Source organism: Chaetodon auriga, chromosome 20 (assembly GCF_051107435.1).
Source record: "Chaetodon auriga isolate fChaAug3 chromosome 20, fChaAug3.hap1, whole genome shotgun sequence".
Lineage (NCBI taxonomy): Eukaryota > Metazoa > Chordata > Actinopteri > Chaetodontiformes > Chaetodontidae > Chaetodon > Chaetodon auriga.
The window spans coordinates 11,184,393-11,202,864 of NC_135093.1; the positions used below are offsets into that span (position 1 = coordinate 11,184,393).

General features: G+C 43.7%; 2 protein-coding genes across 2 annotated transcripts; both read right to left on the reverse strand.

Annotated features, from left to right (window-relative positions):
• Positions 1–3: 3 nt before the first annotated feature.
• On the reverse strand, positions 4–12,928 carry LOC143338650 (uncharacterized). The gene is made up of 30 exons (XM_076759206.1): positions 12,884–12,928; positions 11,929–11,949; positions 11,584–11,746; positions 11,204–11,472; positions 10,961–11,106; positions 10,556–10,871; positions 9,704–9,866; positions 9,324–9,592; positions 9,081–9,226; positions 8,676–8,991; positions 7,824–7,986; positions 7,444–7,712; positions 7,201–7,346; positions 6,796–7,111; positions 6,020–6,182; positions 5,640–5,908; positions 5,397–5,542; positions 4,992–5,307; positions 4,140–4,302; positions 3,760–4,028; positions 3,517–3,662; positions 3,112–3,427; positions 2,336–2,498; positions 1,956–2,224; positions 1,713–1,858; positions 1,332–1,623; positions 1,054–1,225; positions 720–973; positions 486–574; positions 4–373 (listed from the first exon to the last, which is right to left on the reverse strand). The coding sequence occupies exons 3-30, from the start codon at positions 11,607–11,609 to the stop codon at positions 116–118; spliced, it is 5,976 nt and encodes a 1,991-aa protein (XP_076615321.1). The 5' UTR covers positions 11,610–11,746; positions 11,929–11,949; positions 12,884–12,928; the 3' UTR covers positions 4–115.
• Positions 12,929–16,775: 3,847 nt separating this feature from the next.
• Positions 16,776–18,103, reverse strand: vkorc1 (vitamin K epoxide reductase complex, subunit 1). Its single transcript, XM_076759403.1, has 3 exons — positions 17,797–18,103; positions 17,385–17,494; positions 16,776–17,201 (listed from the first exon to the last, which is right to left on the reverse strand). Exons 1-3 carry the CDS (start codon positions 17,964–17,966, stop codon positions 16,990–16,992), a joined length of 492 nt encoding a protein of 163 aa, XP_076615518.1. The 5' UTR covers positions 17,967–18,103; the 3' UTR covers positions 16,776–16,989.
• Between the last annotated feature and the right edge of the window lie 369 nt (positions 18,104–18,472).

Consider the following 18,472-nt stretch of genomic DNA (forward strand, 5'->3'; position numbering starts at 1 on the left):
TAAGTGCGTTTACAGAATATAATCTGAGAAGAGTGTTCAAACCTGTCATTCAACTTGACTTTAGGTGCAGTGATGAACTACTTCAGTCACACTGGTGACAATAGACCAAACATCCTCACAACAGGAACAAAGAATTAATGGGGACAGCAAAAAAGAGGAATAAGGAAATTGCGAAACGTGGTGCATTTCCCGTTGCAGTTTCTGCAGGAGACGGCAAGTCACCAACTGTTTCTTTTAAGAAGGCCCCGAATCTTGATGTCTTGGCAAAGACCTGAATGTCAGCACGGGCCGATTTACTTCTACTCATTGATACAACGGCCACCTGGAACCAAGATGTGCCTGACTTGCACAGCAGAGGGCTGCCCTGATCACCCTGCAGATATAAAAACAGAGGATTAATCAAAACTGTCACTCCCTGTCTGAAAATATGTGAGCCGATGAAAAGCCATACAGGAACACTTATGGATAGGAAAACTATATTTTACCTGTAGAAGGTCTATGGCGGAAGTACAAATGTTCTCCGAATCAGAAATATTCCCACAACTTGCCACTTCAGTTTCAAGGTCTCGTAGACCTGAGCCAGTGTTATCAGTGCATGGAAAAATCACATTTGCTCATGTGAATACAAATATTCTTTGTGAATCATCAGTCTATCCAAGATCTACTAAAATTACACTTAGCGTATCAGCAAAAAATAGAAAAGCTTGATAAACCCTTACCTGTGCTCTCCCAGCCTGCCACCCAGCATCGAGTTCCAGTGGGGAAGGATCTGGAATTGCTAACGTCCATACACACAGGCTGGATATAATCTTTGTAGCTGATGGGCTTAACCAGCTTCACCAGCGCAATATTGAAACTAGTCAGTTGGCTCACTATAATTTTCGCAATGCCGACAGACATCTCGAACTTTTCAATACCGTTCACACGTCTGTGGCCCACAAACACACTCCACTCACGGACATCTGGATTGGGGCTATCAAGAAGATAAAAAGAAGCAATGTCATTATCTATTCCTAAATGTCTTTAATGGATGGAAAATGCTTTTCCACTTACCTTGAGAAGCATCGGGCAGATGTGAGGACAAATTTCTTAGTGATGAGGGTTCCTCCACAAGTGAAGACACCATTTTTGTGGAGACTGACCATCCAGGGCCACATTCCTCCAGGTACAACACCGCTGTCACCAACAGCACGACTGTTCATTGGAGCTTTGCCACACACTGGTCCTAATTGAGAGCATTTGATAAAATATCAATGGACAGCAAAATAACGTGAATTCTAAATTTGAAGAGTGGAAAAAGTGGACTTAAAACCACTTTTCAGGATACTCACTTGAAGGACTGGTTAGAGTCGGGGTAACAGGTCTTATTGTTGGTGAAGTTGTTGAGGAAGCTGGCAGACCAGGACAGGTGTAGCTGCTGTCAGCATCCAGCCCACTGGAGGTGAACTGTACAAAGCCTGGCTTATCAGAGCTGATGTGGGAGTTAATCCAGGACTGGTAACTGGACACTCGGGAGTAGACTCCCGGCAGATTGGGCCGAGCACAGCCAAAACCAAAACTAACAATTCCAGACTGGATCCAGACGTTGCCCTGTTTGCTCACCATTGGACCTCCTGAATCACCCTGAGGAGATGGGGAGGAGATGTCTGAGGATTTCACAAAAATCCTAAAGTCATGTAGCAACAAGAGACAAATGAACTGAGGCAGCCTACCTGACACGAATCTTTGCCTCCTGCAAGAACACCTGCACAGATCATGTTGCCTGTGACTGTACCGACTCCATTGAGACAGTTACACTGTCTGTTTCCCACAACTGGAACCTCAACTTCTTGGAGAGTTCCAGGGAAGGGCAATGACACTAAGGGAGCAACGAGAACACAGACGATTCACACATCCGCCGCCTTTTTATACATCACATGAAGACTGAACTCCGATAAAACAACAAGCAGACTCACCTCCCTCCTCCACTGCCCCCCAGCCAGTGACCCAGCTATCAGTACCGTTGTTGAACACACTGTCGCCGGCTGCCAGACACACGGGTCTGATGTAGTCTGTGAATGTGACTGGTGAGGACAGTCTGAGCAGAGCAATGTCGTTGTCGTTGGTGTCGCTGTCATAATTTGGATGCAAAATGATTGTGGAAACAGTTCTGGAAACTTCGTTTGGGTTGTCGCCCTGCAGGTTCTGACGACCAAGAGAAATCCGCCATCGGGACGTACTTGTACTGAAGGAAACATGAAAAAATGTGTTGGCTTTAAACTGAATGTGGACTCAAAGTCTAATCGTAGACTGTGACACAGGAAACCTCATCCTCTGTTATATCACAGTTACTCACCTGGAGAAGCAGTGAGCAGCAGACATCACCCATTCTCTGTTGATGAGGGAACCACCACAAACATGGCCGCCAAATCTCTGCAGACTAACCTGCCAGGGCCAACTTCCAGGTGGAGCGTCTTCGCCTCCAACGATCCTGGTGTTCAGGGGAGTGATACCACACACTGCAAGCAAAGGTGTTGCAATAAATGCATCTGAAATTAACCCTTCTGACCCACACACAAAAATAGCTGAATCTATTAAAACTACATAACACCCGGAGAAGCGCTGAAATTAAACATACAATATGACATAGAATATTCCAAAGTCTCAAATTTAATCTAAATATCTAGCTAAGTAGTTCAGGTTATTTTTGAATGAAATTTGAATTTTCCTCACTCTGCTAACTCATGGTCGCAGCAGTGAAAACTACTTGTGGATGACAGCAGTGGAAACTGCTGCTCCTCATCCTCCTTCTGAGGAACTGAGACCTGGTCCAGGACTCTGGTCAGACTAGGTCCAAAATGTATTAAATTTCATTGCCCCTCAGTGGCACTGCTGTCTGCCACTGTGTCATTCTTCATACTACCACTGGGGGACACCAAAGGTGTGAATTGAAACATTGTGCACAATGCGTCTTTAATAATTGCTTGAATCGAATGATCAATGGGGGCTGACACAGGTGAATGGATGTGAACGTCTCAGGACTCGATCTGTTTGGAACAGCTGGTTCGATGTTCATTGGCTGTATACAGTAAAGAAAAAAGAAATTACATGCTGTGTTCTCTGGATACTTACATTCAGCACTTGAGGTAGTGGATGCTGGAGCTGTAGTTTCGTCTGGTTCTACAGGACCAATAGTAGTCATAGCAGTGACAGGAGGTGGCAGACCGGGACAGGTGTAGCTGCTGTCAGCATCCAGCCCACTGGAGGTGAACTGTACAAAGCCTGGCTTATCAGAGCTGATGTGGGAGTTAATCCAGGACTGGTAACTGGACACTCTGGAGTAGACTCCCGGCAGATTGGGCCGAGCACAGCCAAAACCAAAACTAACAATTCCAGACTGGATCCAGACGTTGCCCTGTTTGCTCACCATTGGACCTCCTGAGTCACCCTGAAGAGATGGGGAGGAGACGTCTGAGGATTTCACAAAAATCCTAAAGTCATGTAGCAACACAAGACAAATGAACTGAGGCAGCCTACCTGACACGAGTCTTTGCCTCCTGCAAGAACACCTGCACAGATCATGTTGCCTGTGACTGTACCGACTCCATTGAGACAGTTACACTGTCTGTTTCCCACAACTGGAACCTCCACTTCTTGGAGAGTTCCAGGGAAGGGCAATGACACTGAGGGAGCAACGAGAACACAACAAATTCACACATCCGCCACCTTTTTATACATCACATGAAGACTGAACTCCGATAAAACAACAAGCAGACTCACCTCCCTCCTCCACTGCCCCCCAGCCAGTGACCCAGCTATCAGTACCGTTGTTGAACACACTGTCGCCGGCTGCCAGACACACGGGTCTGATGTAGTCTGTGAATATGACTGGTGAGGACAGTCTGAGCAGAGCAATATCGTTGTCGTTGGTGTCGCTGTCATAATTTGGATGCAAAATGATTGTGGAAACAGTTCTGGAAACTTCGTTTGGGTTGTCGCCCTGCAGGTTCTGACGACCAAGAGAAATCCGCCATCGGGACGTACTTGTGCTGAAGGAAACATGACAAAATGTGTTGGCTTTAAACTGAATGTGGAGTCAAAGTCCAACCGTAGACTGAGACACAGGAAACCTCATCCTCTGTTATATCACAGTTACTCACCTGGAGAAGCAGTGAGCAGCAGACATCACCCACTCTCTGTTGATGAGGGAACCACCACAAACATGGCCGCCAAATCTCTGCAGACTAACCTGCCAGGGCCAACTTCCAGGTGGAGCGTCTTCACCTCCAACGATCCTGGTGTTCAGGGGAGTGATGCCACACACTGCAAACAAATGTGTTGCAGTAAGTGCATCTGAAATTAACCCTTCTGACCCACACACAAAAATAACTGAATCTATCAAAACCACATAACACCCGGAGAAGCGCTGAAATTAAACATACAATATGACATAGAATATTCCAAAGTCTCAAATTTAATCTAAATATCTAGATGATTAGTTAAAGCTGTTTTTGAATGAGATTTGAATTTTCCTCACTCTGCTAACTCCACGTGGCAGCAGTGAAAACTACTTGTGGATGACAGCAGTGGAAACTGCTGCTGCTCCTCATCGTCCATCTGAGGAACTGAGATGCGACCAAGGACCCAAGTCAGACTAGGTCCAAAATGTACTATGTCTCAATGGCACGGGTAGGGTCTTGGCACATTATGATATGTTCAGAAAAATTCTAGAGACTTCATTAAAACCTACTTAAAGTCCCTCAGTGGCATTGCTGTCTGCCACTGTGTCATTCTTCATACTACCACTGGGGGACGCCAAAGGTGTGAATTGAAACATTGTGCATAAAGCGTCTTTAATAATTGGTTGAATGGAATGATCAATAGGGGCTGACACAGGTGAATGGATGTGAACGTCTCTGGACTTGATCTGTTTGGAACAGCTGGTTCGATGTTCATTGGCTGTATACAGTAAAGAAAAAAGAAATTACATGCTGTTTTCTCTGGATACTTACATTCAGCACTTGAGGTAGTGGATGCTGGAGCTGTAGTTTCGTCTGGTTCTACAGGACCAATAGTAGTCATAGCAGTGACAGGAGGTGGCAGACCGGGACAGGTGTAGCTGCTGTCAGCATCCAGCCCACTGGAGGTGAACTGTACAAAGCCTGGCTTATCAGAGCTGATGTGGGAGTTGATCCAGGACTGGTAACCGGACACTCTGGAGTAGACTCCAGGCAGATTGGGCCGAGCACAGCCAAAACCAAAACTAACAATTCCAGACTGGATCCAGACGTTGCCCTGTTTGCTCACCATTGGACCTCCTGAGTCACCCTGAGGAGATGGAGAGGAGACGTCTGAGGATTTCACAAAATTCCTAAAGTCATGTAGCAACAAGAGACAAATGAACTGAGGCAGCCTACCTGACACGAGTCTTTGCCTCCTGCAAGAACACCAGCACAGATCATGTTGCCTGTGACTGTACCGACTCCATTGAGACAGTTACACTGTCTGTTTCCCACAACTGGAACCTCCACTTCTTGGAGAGTTTCAGGGAAGGGCAATGACACTGAGGGAGCAACAAGAACACAACAAATTCACACATCCACTCCCTATTTATACATCATATGAAGACTGAACTCCGATAAAACAACAAGCAGACTCACCTCCCTCCTCCACTGCCCCCCAGCCAGTGACCCAGCTATCAGTACCGTTGTTGAACACACTGTCGCCGGCTGCCAGACACACGGGTCTGATGTAGTCTGTGAATGTGACTGGTGAGGACAGTCTGAGCAGAGCAATGTCGTTGTCGTTGGTGTCGCTGTCATAATTTGGATGCAAAATGATTGTGGAAACAGTTCTGGAAACTTCATTCGGGTTGTCGCCCTGCAGGTTCTGACGACCAAGAGAAATCCGCCATCGGGACGTACTTGTGCTGAAGGAAACATGAAAAAATGTGTTGGCTTTAAACTGAATGTGGACTCAAAGTTTAACCGTAGACTGTGACACGGGAAACCTCATCCTCTGTTATATCACAGTTACTCACCTGGAGAAGCAGTGAGCAGCAGACATCACCCACTCTCTGTTGATGAGGGAACCACCACAAACATGGCCGCCAAATCTCTGCAGACTAACCTGCCAGGGCCAACTTCCAGGTGGAGCGTCTTCGCCTCCAACGATCCTGGCGTTCAGGGGAGTGATACCACACACTGCAAACAAATGTGTTGCAATAAGTGCATCTGAAATTAACCCTTCTGACCCACACACAAAAATAGCTGAATCTATTAAAACTACATAACACCCGGAGAAGCACTGAAATTAAACATACAATATGACATAGAATATTCCAAAGTCTCAAATTTAATCTAAACATCTAGCTAAGTAGTTCAGGTTATTTTTGAATGAAATTTGAATTTTCCTCACTCTGCTAACTCATGGTCGCAGCAGTGAAAACTACTTGTGGATGACAGCAGTGGAAACTGCTGCTCCTCATCCTCCTTCTGAGGAACTGAGACCTGTTCCAAGACTCTGGTCAGACTAGGTCCAAAATGTATTAAGTCTTATTGCCCCTCAGTGGCACTGCTGTCTGCCACTGTGTCATTCTTCATACTACCACTGGGGGACACCAAAGGTGTGAATTGAAACATTGTGCATAAAGCGTCTTTAATAATTGGTTGAATCGAATGATCAATGGACGCTGACACAGGTGAATGGATGTGAACGTCTCAGGACTCGATCTGTTTGGAACAGCTGGTTCGATGTTCATTGGCTGTATACAGTAAAGAAAAAAGAAATTACATGCTGTTTTCTCTGGATACTTACATTCAGCACTTGAGGTAGTGGATGCTGGAGCTGTAGTTTCGTCTGGTTCTACAGGACCAATAGTAGTCATAGCAGTGACAGGAGGTGGCAGACCGGGACAGGTGTAGCTGCTGTCAGCATCCAGCCCACTGGAGGTGAACTGTACAAAGCCTGGCTTATCAGAGCTGATGTGGGAGTTGATCCAGGACTGGTAACCGGACACTCGGGAGTAGACTCCAGGCAGATTGGGCCGAGCACAGCCAAAACCAAAACTAACAATTCCAGACTGGATCCAGACGTTGCCCTGTTTGCTCACCATTGGACCTCCTGAGTCACCCTGAGGAGATGGAGAGGAGACGTCTGAGGATTTCACAAAAATCCTAAAGTCATGTAGCAACAAGAGATAAATGAACTGAGGCAGCCTACCTGACACGAATCTTTGCCTCCTGCAAGAACACCTGCACAGATCATGTTGCCTGTGACTGTACCGACTCCATTGAGACAGTTACACTGTCTGTTTCCCACAACTGGAACCTCCACTTCTTGGAGAGTTTCAGGGAAGGGCAATGACACTGAGGGAGCAACAAGAACACAGACGATTCACACATCCGCCACCTTTTTATACATCACATGAAGACTGAACTCCGATAAAACAACAAGCAGACTCACCTCCCTCCCCCACTGTCCCCCAGCCAGTGACCCAGCTATCAGTACCGTTGTTGAACACACTGTCGCCGGCTGCCAGACACACGGGTCTGATGTAGTCTGTGAATATGACTGGTGAGGACAGTCTGAGCAGAGCAATGTCGTTGTCATTTGTGTCGCTGTCATAATTTGGATGCAAAATGATTGTGGAAACAGTTCTGGAAACTTCGTTTGGGTTGTTGCCCTGCAGGTTCTGACGACCAAGAGAAATCCGCCATCGGGACGTACTTGTGCTGAAGGAAACATGACAAAATGTGTTGGCTTTAAACTGAATGTGGAGTCAAAGTCCAACCGTAGACTGAGACACAGGAAACCTCATCCTCTGTTATATCACAGTTACTCACCTGGAGAAGCAGTGAGCAGCAGACATCACCCACTCTCTGTTGATGAGGGAACCACCACAAACATGGCTGCCAAATCTCTGCAGACTAACCTGCCAGGGCCAACTTCCAGGTGGAGCGTCTTCACCTCCAACGATCCTGGTGTTCAGGGGAGTGATGCCACACACTGCAAACAAATGTGTTGCAATAAGTGCATCTGAAATTAACCCTTCTGACCAACACACAAAAATAGCTGAATCTATCAAAACCACACAACACCCGGAGAAGCGCTGAAATTAAACATACAATATGACATAGAATATTCCAAAGTCTCAAATTTAATCTAAATATCTAGATGATTAGTTAAAGCTGTTTTTGAATGAGATTTGAATTTTCCTCACTCTGCTAACTCCATGTGGCAGCAGTGAAAACTACTTGTGGATGACAGCAGTGGAAACTGCTGCGGCTCCTCATCCTCCTTCTGAGGAACTGAGATGCGACCAAGGACCCAAGTCAGACTAGGTCCAAAATGTGCTATGTCTCAATGACACGGGTAGGGTCTTGGGCCATTATGATATGTTCAGAAAAATTCTAGAGACTTCATTAAAACCTAGTTAAAGTCCCTCAGTGGCATAGCTGTCTGCCACTGTGTCATTCTTCATACTACCACTGGGGGACGCCAAAGGTGTGAATTGAAACATTGTGCATAAAGCGTCTTTAATAATTGGTTGAATGGAATGATCAATGGGGGCTGACACAGGTGAATGGATGTGAACGTCTCTGGACTCGATCTGTTTGGAACAGCTGGTTCGATGTTCATTGGCTGTATACAGTAAAGAAAATATAAATTACATGCTGTGTTCTCTGGATACTTACATTCAGCACTTGAGGTAGTGGATGCTGGAGCTGTAGTTTCGTCTGGTTCTACAGGACCAATAGTAGTCATAGCAGTGACAGGAGGTGGCAGACCAGGACAGGTGTAGCTGCTGTCAGCATCCAGCCCACTGGAGGTGAACTGTACAAAGCCTGGTTTATCAGAGCTGATGTGGGAGTTAATCCAGGACTGGTAACCGGACACTCTGGAGTAGACTCCCGGCAGATTGGGCCGAGCACAGCCAAAACCAAAACTAACAATTCCAGACTGGATCCAGACGTTGCCCTGTTTGCTCACCATTGGACCTCCTGAGTCACCCTGAGGAGATGGAGAGGAGACGTCTGAGGATTTCACAAAAATCCTAAAGTCATGTAGCAACAAGAGATAAATGAACTGAGGCAGCCTACCTGACACGAATCTTTGCCTCCTGCAAGAACACCAGCACAGATCATGTTGCCTGTGACTGTACCGACTCCATTGAGACAGTTACACTGTCTGTTTCCCACAACTGGAACCTCCACTTCTTGGAGAGTTCCAGGGAAGGGCAATGACACTGAGGGAGCAACAAGAACACAGACGATTCACACATCCGCCACCTTTTTATACATCACATGAAGACTGAACTCCGATAAAACAACAAGCAGACTCACCTCCCTCCTCCACTGTCCCCCAGCCAGTGACCCAGCTATCAGTACCGTTGTTGAACACACTGTCGCCGGCTGCCAGACACACGGGTCTGATGTAGTCTGTGAATGTGACTGGTGAGGACAGTCTGAGCAGAGCAATGTCGTTGTCGTTGGTGTCGCTGTCATAATTTGGATGCAAAATGATTGTGGAAACAGTTCTGGAAACTTCGTTCGGGTTGTCGCCCTGCAGGTTCTGACGACCAAGAGAAATCCGCCATCGGGACGTACTTGTGCTGAAGGAAACATGACAAAATGTGTTGGCTTTAAACTGAATGTGGACTCAAAGTCTAACCGTAGACTGTGACACAGGAAACCTCATCCTCTGTTATATCACAGTTACTCACCTGGAGAAGCAGTGAGCAGCAGACATCACCCATTCTCTGTTGATGAGGGAACCACCACAAACATGGCCGCCAAATCTCTGCAGACTAACCTGCCAGGGCCAACTTCCAGGTGGAGCGTCTTCGCCTCCAACGATCCTGGCGTTCAGGGGAGTGATACCACACACTGCAAACAAAGGTGTTGCAATAAGTGCATCTGAAATTAACCCTTCTGACCCACACACAAAAATAGCTGAATCTATTAAAACTACATAACACCCGGAGAAGCGCTGAAATTAAACATACAATATGACATAGAATATTCCAAAGTCTCAAATTTAATCTAAACATCTAGCTAAGTAGTTCAGGTTATTTTTGAATGAAATTTGAATTTTCCTCACTCTGCTAACTCATGGTCGCAGCAGTGAAAACTACTTGTGGATGACAGCAGTGGAAACTGCTGCGGCTCCTCATCGTCCATCTGAGGAACTGAGATGCGACCAAGGACCCAAGTCAGACTAGGTCCAAAATGTACTATGTCTCAATGACACGGGTAGGGTCTTGGGACATTATGATATGTTCAGAAAAATTCTAGAGACTTCATTAAAACCTACTTAAAGTCCCTCAGTGGCATTGCTGTCTGCCACTGTGTCATTCTTCATACTACCACTGGGGGACGCCAAAGGTGTGAATTGAAACATTGCGCATAAAGCGTCTTCAATAATTGGTTGAATGGAATGATCAATGGGGGCTGACACAGGTGAATGGATGTGAACGTCTCTGGACTCGATCTGTTTGGAACAGCTGGTTCGATGTTCATTGGCTGTATACAGTAAAGAAAAAAGAAATTACATGCTGTTTTCTCTGGATACTTACATTCAGCACTTGAGGTAGTGGATGCTGGAGCTGTAGTTTCGTCTGGTTCTACAGGACCAATAGTAGTCATAGCAGTGACAGGAGGTGGCAGACCGGGACAGGTGTAGCTGCTGTCAGCATCCAGCCCACTGGAGGTGAACTGTACAAAGCCTGGCTTATCAGAGCTGATGTGGGAGTTGATCCAGGACTGGTAACCGGACACTCTGGAGTAGACTCCCGGCAGATTGGGCCGAGCACAGCCAAAACCAAAACTAACAATTCCAGACTGGATCCAGACGTTGCCCTGTTTGCTCACCATTGGACCTCCTGAGTCACCCTGAGGAGATGGAGAGGAGACGTCTGAGGATTTCACAAAAATTCTAAAGTCATGTAGCAACAAGAGATAAATGAACTGAGGCAGCCTACCTGACACGAGTCTTTGCCTCCTGCAAGAACACCAGCACAGATCATGTTGCCTGTGACTGTACCGACTCCATTGAGACAGTTACACTGTCTGTTTCCCACAACTGGAACCTCCACTTCTTGGAGAGTTCCAGGGAAGGGCAATGACACTGAGGGAGCAATGAGAACACAACATATTCACACATCCGCTCCCTATTTATACATCATATGAAGACTGAACTCCGATAAAACAACAAGCAGACTCACCTCCCTCTGCCACTGTCCCCCAGCCAGTGACCCAGCTATCAGTACCATTGTTGAACACACTGTCGCCGGCTGCCAGACACACGGGTCTGATGTAGTCTGTGAATGTGACTGGTGAGGACAGTCTGAGCAGAGCAATGTCGTTGTCGTTGGTGTCGCTGTCATAATTTGGATGCAAAATGATTGTGGAAACAGTTCTGGAAACTTCGTTTGGGTTGTCGCCCTGCAGGTTCTGACGACCAAGAGAAATCCGCCATCGGGACGTACTTGTGCTGAAGGAAACATGACAAAATGTGTTGGCTTTAAACTGAATGTGGACTCAAAGTCTAACCGTAGACTGTGACACAGGAAACCTCATCCTCTGTTATATCACAGTTACTCACCTGGAGAAGCAGTGAGCAGCAGACATCACCCACTCTCTGCTGATGAGGGAACCACCACAAACATGGCCGCCAAATCTCTGCAGACTAACCTGCCAGGGCCAACTTCCAGGTGGAGCGTCTTCACCTCCAACGATCCTGGTGTTCAGGGGAGTGATACCACACACTAGAAAAGAGATCATTAGAGCTAGACTTTAATTATTTCACAATTCTGGGCCCATTAATTCATCACTTCATGAAATTGTTTTTTTTTTTTTTTCAAGTCAATAAATCCCTTTTCTGTTCACGTTGGAAAACTTTAATGTTATGTCCATGCAAGTTGAAATGTAGTAGCCAATGTCAACTCACCATCAAGTTGAGCATGTGATTCTGTGAAAGAAAGAACACAAGCTTGTTAGTCATCAGTCTGTGTTGTGTGCTAAGAATTGCAACAGATTAGGTTCCTCTGTTTCAGAAAAACATAAATAGAGACTTGTTTTACTATGTAATCTGTGTCCGTTCATAATTTCTTTGCACCATATGTCTCCATCATAACAGCTATATTAGCTAGATGTTCATAGTTTAATTAGTGGTCAATAAGACATGTACTAATGGTTTATAGATCACTTATAACTTAATAATAAGAATAACTTTGGGAGTGCCTAATTATGAAAAAACGTTTGGCTGTTGCCAAAAGAGAAAGTTTGTAAACAACAACAAATAAACAAACAACAAATACTCATTGGTTTAATAAAATCACTAATTAAGGGTCACATGTTTCTTATAAGCCAAAAGGAAAAGTTTATCATTCATCTTGAGTTGCTGATGTTAACAAATCTTTGCACCAACAGCAGATAACGTTTCATACAGTGCCAGAAACTGAATGACAACTGTCTTTGATTTAAAGTTATTATGAGACGGATAAGAATTATGATATGGAACATGAGAAAAAGTTATGTTAAGACCAACACTGGATGTAAGAGCCTTGAAAAATCAATTTCAATTCACTGACATTCAGCATTAAAAGATCAAGTACATTGCTAGTTTGACAGAACAATTACTGTATTAATGTCAATAGCTTTTCACTATGGTACTGAAAAAACAAAACTGGCTTTTTGATGTTGACGTGCTCATCTATGCACAGAATAGTGGTTAAATTCTATCTCCACTATATTCTTTATCATCATATTAATCTAGTTACTGAACATTTTTTTTAGTTTCACATGTTTTTGTATTATTATGAGTAAATCAAGATACACAGTTTAAAACTACAAAACCATACTTGCTGTCTCTGAAAGTAGGAGTAAGTGGTTTAACTATTTACCTGAAGGTAAGAGGCTCGTCAGCAGAAACGTGCAGAACCACTTCCTCAAAGCCATTGTGTGACTGCAAAGTCCTCGTTTGACAGTCCTTATATATACCTGCCATGAGGTGTGCCTCCCCCGTGAAGTGCATAACATTCAATAAGATGAACAGTTTCCTTGTTCCTTTTGCTTCATGTCTGCTGAAACAACAACAGCAACCCAGCCATTCCTTACATACACAGCATAGAGGCCACTGTCCCCAGTCTAAGTCCTTTAACAGAAAGAATTGAAGGACTTGTGAGGGCAGTGGTGAGGTAAACAAACAGACAACTAGATTAAAACAAAGTGTAGAAGAACTATTAGAATTTCAATTTCCCATCTTCTTATTATTTATTATTATTATTTTTTTTAATGTAATAAAAATATGATGACTCGTGGTTTTAATGCCAGAGAACTGGCCCTTTCACAGTCAACAGAACTCAGTGGAGCTCCATTGGTGGATAAATATTGATGCTGGCCTTCACTTCTTTTGTGTCCCCATCAAAGACGTGGGTGGACAAACTCACTCTGAGAAAGTGCAAATACCTAACACATCCCAGGATTGAGAAACAGCCAGCAGTGGAACATTTTCACACAGTGTGTCTGCTGTCATTGTTTGTAGAACAATTGGGTATTTCAGCACCTTGGCTCACTACGTATCAACCAAATAGTATTTCAGAGACGAAACATGTGCTTATTCCATCACTAGCTATTATCAAGCTGACAGGATAGAATATTCCGGCTACTGGCGGACAATTAGTGTTTAAAAATGCATACATTACTAATGTTGTGCAGATTAGATTAAATAGATAATAAAAATAAATAATAATAATAATAATAATAGCTAAATAATCAGAATAAATAGCATTTATCAGCAGTGTGATGTCAGCTGACTGAATCAGTAATGCATGATTTACTTTTCTTTTCACTCTTTTCATGGTTGCTGAGTAATTCAAAGAAGTTTATTCTTAACTCACAACAGAAACCATTTGAATCATTCATTGTAAATAAAACAAGCAATTTTCAGACAGGGGTTCTAGGTGGATAAGTGTGTCATTCACAGATGCTTTATTATTATTTCCTCCAGCACCTTTGCTCTACAACTCACTGCTGATAGCTAGTGGACATGTCTTTCAGTGCAGCTATAAAAAAAAAAAAAAAAAAACACATCATGATGGATGGCTCACACTGACATGTTGATGACATGTTTTGTGTAACAAGAGCACTCACTATTTTCATGTTATGCTGCAACCTTTACACCTCATCCGCTATTACGTGTGCATTCTCCAAGAGCAAATATGCATTCTGACAGTAAGAAGAAAGACCTTTTCAAATGCAGTTATGCAACAAAGCATTTCGTGTGCATGGTTCACATTTTTCAACCCTTATTCTCGGTGAAACTTTATTGACTTTATGCCCATTAAGTGTCACATTTGGACATTACAACGACCATCTTTCTCATTTAGTACAAAACAGTTTAAAGCTCTGCCAGCTGAGCTTCCAGTGACTACACAAGACACTTTCTTTTAATATAACCCGCTGCTGCTTTATTTAAAACAGAGACGCAAAAAGGAATTCTAAGAGTCAAAAGCTGAGCACAAGAGCAAAAGCACAAGATGAGTTGCACCTTTCGTGATTAAGTAATAATGATGACTAAGATGGTTTGTTCTCACAAATGTTCTCGAGTACACTGAACTGGCAGCCAGCTATTGTTGGACAATTAGTAAAAAGATTTAATCCCACTTCCTGGAACGACTGGGAAGAACCATCTAATTATAGATACTTGATATATTGTTTAAACCGCTTAAGTTGCTCAAGGTATGATTTGATCTCGTTCTTTTTCTTGTACAAAGTGTACAAAGAGAGAACTGATACACTGACAAAGTCAACCACGTCAACCAATATATTTATTACAGCATTTAGAACAGTGGTGATACATTTACTGTATGTAACTCACAAATACTTGGATCACTCTGGAACATTCTTGCAAATTAAACTTGAAGGAGATGTGTGCGTCCACACATCAAATGAAGGAGGTTCAGGATATTGTCTGTCTAATTTATTTCAAGTCCTGGAAGATGCTACCTTCATTCTGCCAGACCAACATCTGCAAAGCACATTAAAGTCCCAAATTTATTTCGTAAGTCAACCATTGTCTCTGCTCATCATTTGCAAAGAGGAGAAGCAGCCCCGAGAAGGAACCTGACAAATGAAACATGACAGCTGGCTGAGTCACTGGTTATTAAAAATTAACTGCATTCCGTGGAAAACTACCTTATGAGGAAGTATGAAGGGGAAAGATTAGGTAATAATTTTGGGGGGTGAGATCATCGATAACAAAAAGAAAAGAAGCTAAAATTAGACAAGAATGTCAGTTTGGCTCTATTGTGACAAAGTCTTTGCTTATCTGCTTTCAAAGTGCCACCTGTCCACGCTTGCACGTCAGTCAGTGATGAGAAACACAGACAAAAGCTGCTGAAACCTTTCAGGTTGTTACGGCATCTCAGCCATCGGCGGTCTTCAAGGGGATTCTGCAAAACAAAGGTCAGCGCAAGTTCAGTCAGAAGACTATCAGTCGATTGTTTTGCATTAGGCCTGTATGTTATTTCTCATACCATACTGCATTCACCCATCTCAGAGATGCTCACTCGTAACTTCTTGCTAACACTGTCAAGTAAGATATTAGTTGTTCTCATTGGCTGGTTACATGTATGCAATAGCAAAGCAACACACCTTTGCGGTGAGCCAATTGACTCGTCTGTCTCGCGGCGTGCTGCATCTTTGTAAGAGCTGTGCCAACTTCTTTCTTCAAAAACAAACTTTTACTTATATCATCTTCATCTTGATGATGAAGTTGTCTGCTTACATATGAATAGCTTTCCGTTAGTTAAAGGTGATTTAACATCTGCAATGTGATGGCAAATGGTGAAAAGAAATTTTGCAAGTAAAAAGTCACATTTTTCCAAGTCACAAATATGCTTTTGTAGAGAAGTGAGCGTTTTTCTGGATGTTGTTTCTCTTGGCTGAAGTCTAATCCACTGGTTCCAAACCTCTGGGTCCTGACACCCAGTTCATTTATTTAGGAACTTTAGAAGTTTACAATTTTAAGATACAAACTTAAAAGGAAAACTCACAGGATCGTTAGTCATTAACAACCAATCTGTTCAGTCGTTTATGTATGAGGATGTATTGTATTCTCATTTATGTAAATATGCAGAATGAGACACTAAGGATTTGGGGGTCTGCTTTTATCATCATCTACTGTCACCCATAAGTGACATGAGTGGTAATTATGGCCATTTTTAAATTTGAAGCCTTTTAGCTAATTTCTGAGGTTTCATTTTACACTTTCTTGTGTAGGGGAATTAACTACGTTTACCTAATGATAACAATAAGAATTATTCAGTCGTCTTCTTCCAACAACACTATCATATGCATATGTTTACACAAACTGTTTCACCCAGAAGACCTCGTACTCAAACACGAGACAAGCAGTGTAGGGAAAGCTATCTAATTCAGTGAGGCACGGACTTGTATATCATCACCAGTCAGTTCGAACAGAGGGAGCCCTGTGGATGAGAAGCAAAACACTTTCAAGTTTCTTCAACCAAGTCCAGTCACCCTTGATTCAACCTTCCTTGGATATCCAGCTCTTAAAACACGTGCAATACAAGACACCTCTGGGCATTTGGCTCCATCTACTGGTTAGATTGAGTCACTGCTCTACTCTGTTTCAGTATAAGACCCAGTAATTTTCTGTAGACTAGCGTATGTCCGCTTTTAGGGGTTTTGCCGACCTCACAAGCTTAAATCAAATGAGACAAGAGGTAGTGTTCAAAAGTGTGTAATCAGCATCACAAATGCACACTGATATACAACAATGATTGCTGCTTTATCCAGTTTCTGTGCATCATCTTCTGAGATGCATCTCCAGTCCTGTTTCTCTGAAAAGTCTGAACAGGTTTATACAATACAGAAATACTGTGGGAGAGAATTTGCTTTTCAGATCCAGTGTGGCTTCAGTTCAGCTGACAAAAAAAAAGAAAAAAAAAAACATGAAGGTGTTAAATTTCTCAGGTGACTCTTTCTATCCAGCCTTTTCTTTCACTCCCTCAATTGCTCTCCTCCGTTTCAGGTTGGTGAAGAGCAACGCAAAGTTGACGATGTATGTTGACACGCAGACCATGCAGAAATCCTCCAGAACAAAGGCCAGAATAGATGCGAGATAGAGTGAGCCGGCCACAGACACCCAGGAGGAGAAGACCAGGAACATGGCTGCCTTTTTGGACAGAGTCAATCCTGCAATGAAAGACAGAGGAGTTCAATCCATCAACAAAAGACTTTGCATGAGCAATATTTGGAAAGTACATGTATATTGAATTTAGCTGGAATGCAGGGCCATTCTGGGTTGCAAACAGTATCATTTTTTCCTAAAAACACTCAGCCTGCTCTGTAATTTGCAGAAGGCTATGACTGACTCACCCAGGCCCATCTGCAGAGAGTAAAATATGATGCCAAGCACGCTGTTGGGCTGGTTCAGAGGACTATCTTTGGCGACAAAGAACTGGACCAAGCCAAAACCACGTCCCCATCTGTGACAAAAAAAAATGGAAACAGTCAGAACAACACATCATAATGGCTTCCAACGCTTAGAAAAATGAAAATTTGACAGGAAATGTCAAAAGTGGAGTATCAACTTCATGTTGTCATGATGTCAAAAAGCAGCTGATGTGAAGTGTTGCAGAGGGGTTTTAACACGTGGCAGTGGGGGGGTCTGACCTGCATGAAATCTGATTAACAAGTCTGAACTCGAAATGATGGAAGAGTCTCTAAAACACAAGGTAAAGCAGGTAAAAGCCGCTAAAACAAAAGGAGGAAGAAACAACAAACATACCTGGAGGTGAAGACTTTGGAGCAGCTCACTGACTTCCCCAGGTCGCACATCGCCCTGTAATCTGGGTCACTCTCTCGGGACAGCTCGACGTGAAGCGCGTAAACAGACAAAAACAAACCGAAAACGCACAGAAAAATGCGCGCTGTTCTCTCCCATTTCGGCAGCGCCATGTTTGTTCCCTTCCGCTGACACTTTGAGATGAATTTAAACGTCTCCCGTGGGTAAAAAGATGAAGAAAACAGCCTGAATCTGATTCAGTTTACTCTAAACGTTCAGCAGAGGTCCAGCCAGTCAGGGCGACGTGTTAAAAGTCAGATTCTGTCTTTTGATTGGTCTGGTGGGTTTCGGTCGCTGCCTCTGATTGGACAGCAGGGTCCAGATGTTGGACCAGCAGGGGAGTGTTTACTGTGCAATAACTGTGGACTTCAGCCTGTTTCTCTTTTGGGGGAAATGTTAGCTGCTCTGTTCATGTCATGCCACTGCAGCTTCACCCAGGATCATGTGTCTGTTTTATAAATAATTATTATACAATCTGCAGTCTGAACACATTATACCTAATGTGTCGTCAGAGGCGGAAGAGGTGCTCAGATTAACTCAGTGGTGGAACCAGTGTTGACACCTTTCACCAGGCTTTTTACCGATAACATAAAATAATAAGAAATAAAGTCATAATAAT

Coding starts and splice junctions, on each gene's coding strand:
- LOC143338650 (XM_076759206.1), bottom strand. CDS start 11,609: ATGTCTGCTGCTCACTGCTTCTCCAG. Junction 3,663..3,759: donor GGGGGCAGTGGAGGAGGGAG/GTGAGTCTGCTT, acceptor TTGCTCCCTCAG/TGTCATTGCCCTTCCCTGGA. Junction 2,225..2,335: donor GCTGCTCACTGCTTCTCCAG/GTGAGTAACTGT, acceptor TGTTTCCTTCAG/TACAAGTACGTCCCGATGGC.
- vkorc1 (XM_076759403.1), bottom strand. CDS start 17,966: ATGGCGCTGCCGAAATGGGAGAGAACAGCGCGCATTTTTCTGTGCGTT. Junction 17,495..17,796: donor TCCAAAGTCTTCACCTCCAG/GTATGTTTGTTG, acceptor TTTTTGTCACAG/ATGGGGACGTGGTTTTGGCT. Junction 17,202..17,384: donor CTCTCTGCAGATGGGCCTGG/GTGAGTCAGTCA, acceptor CTTTCATTGCAG/GATTGACTCTGTCCAAAAAG.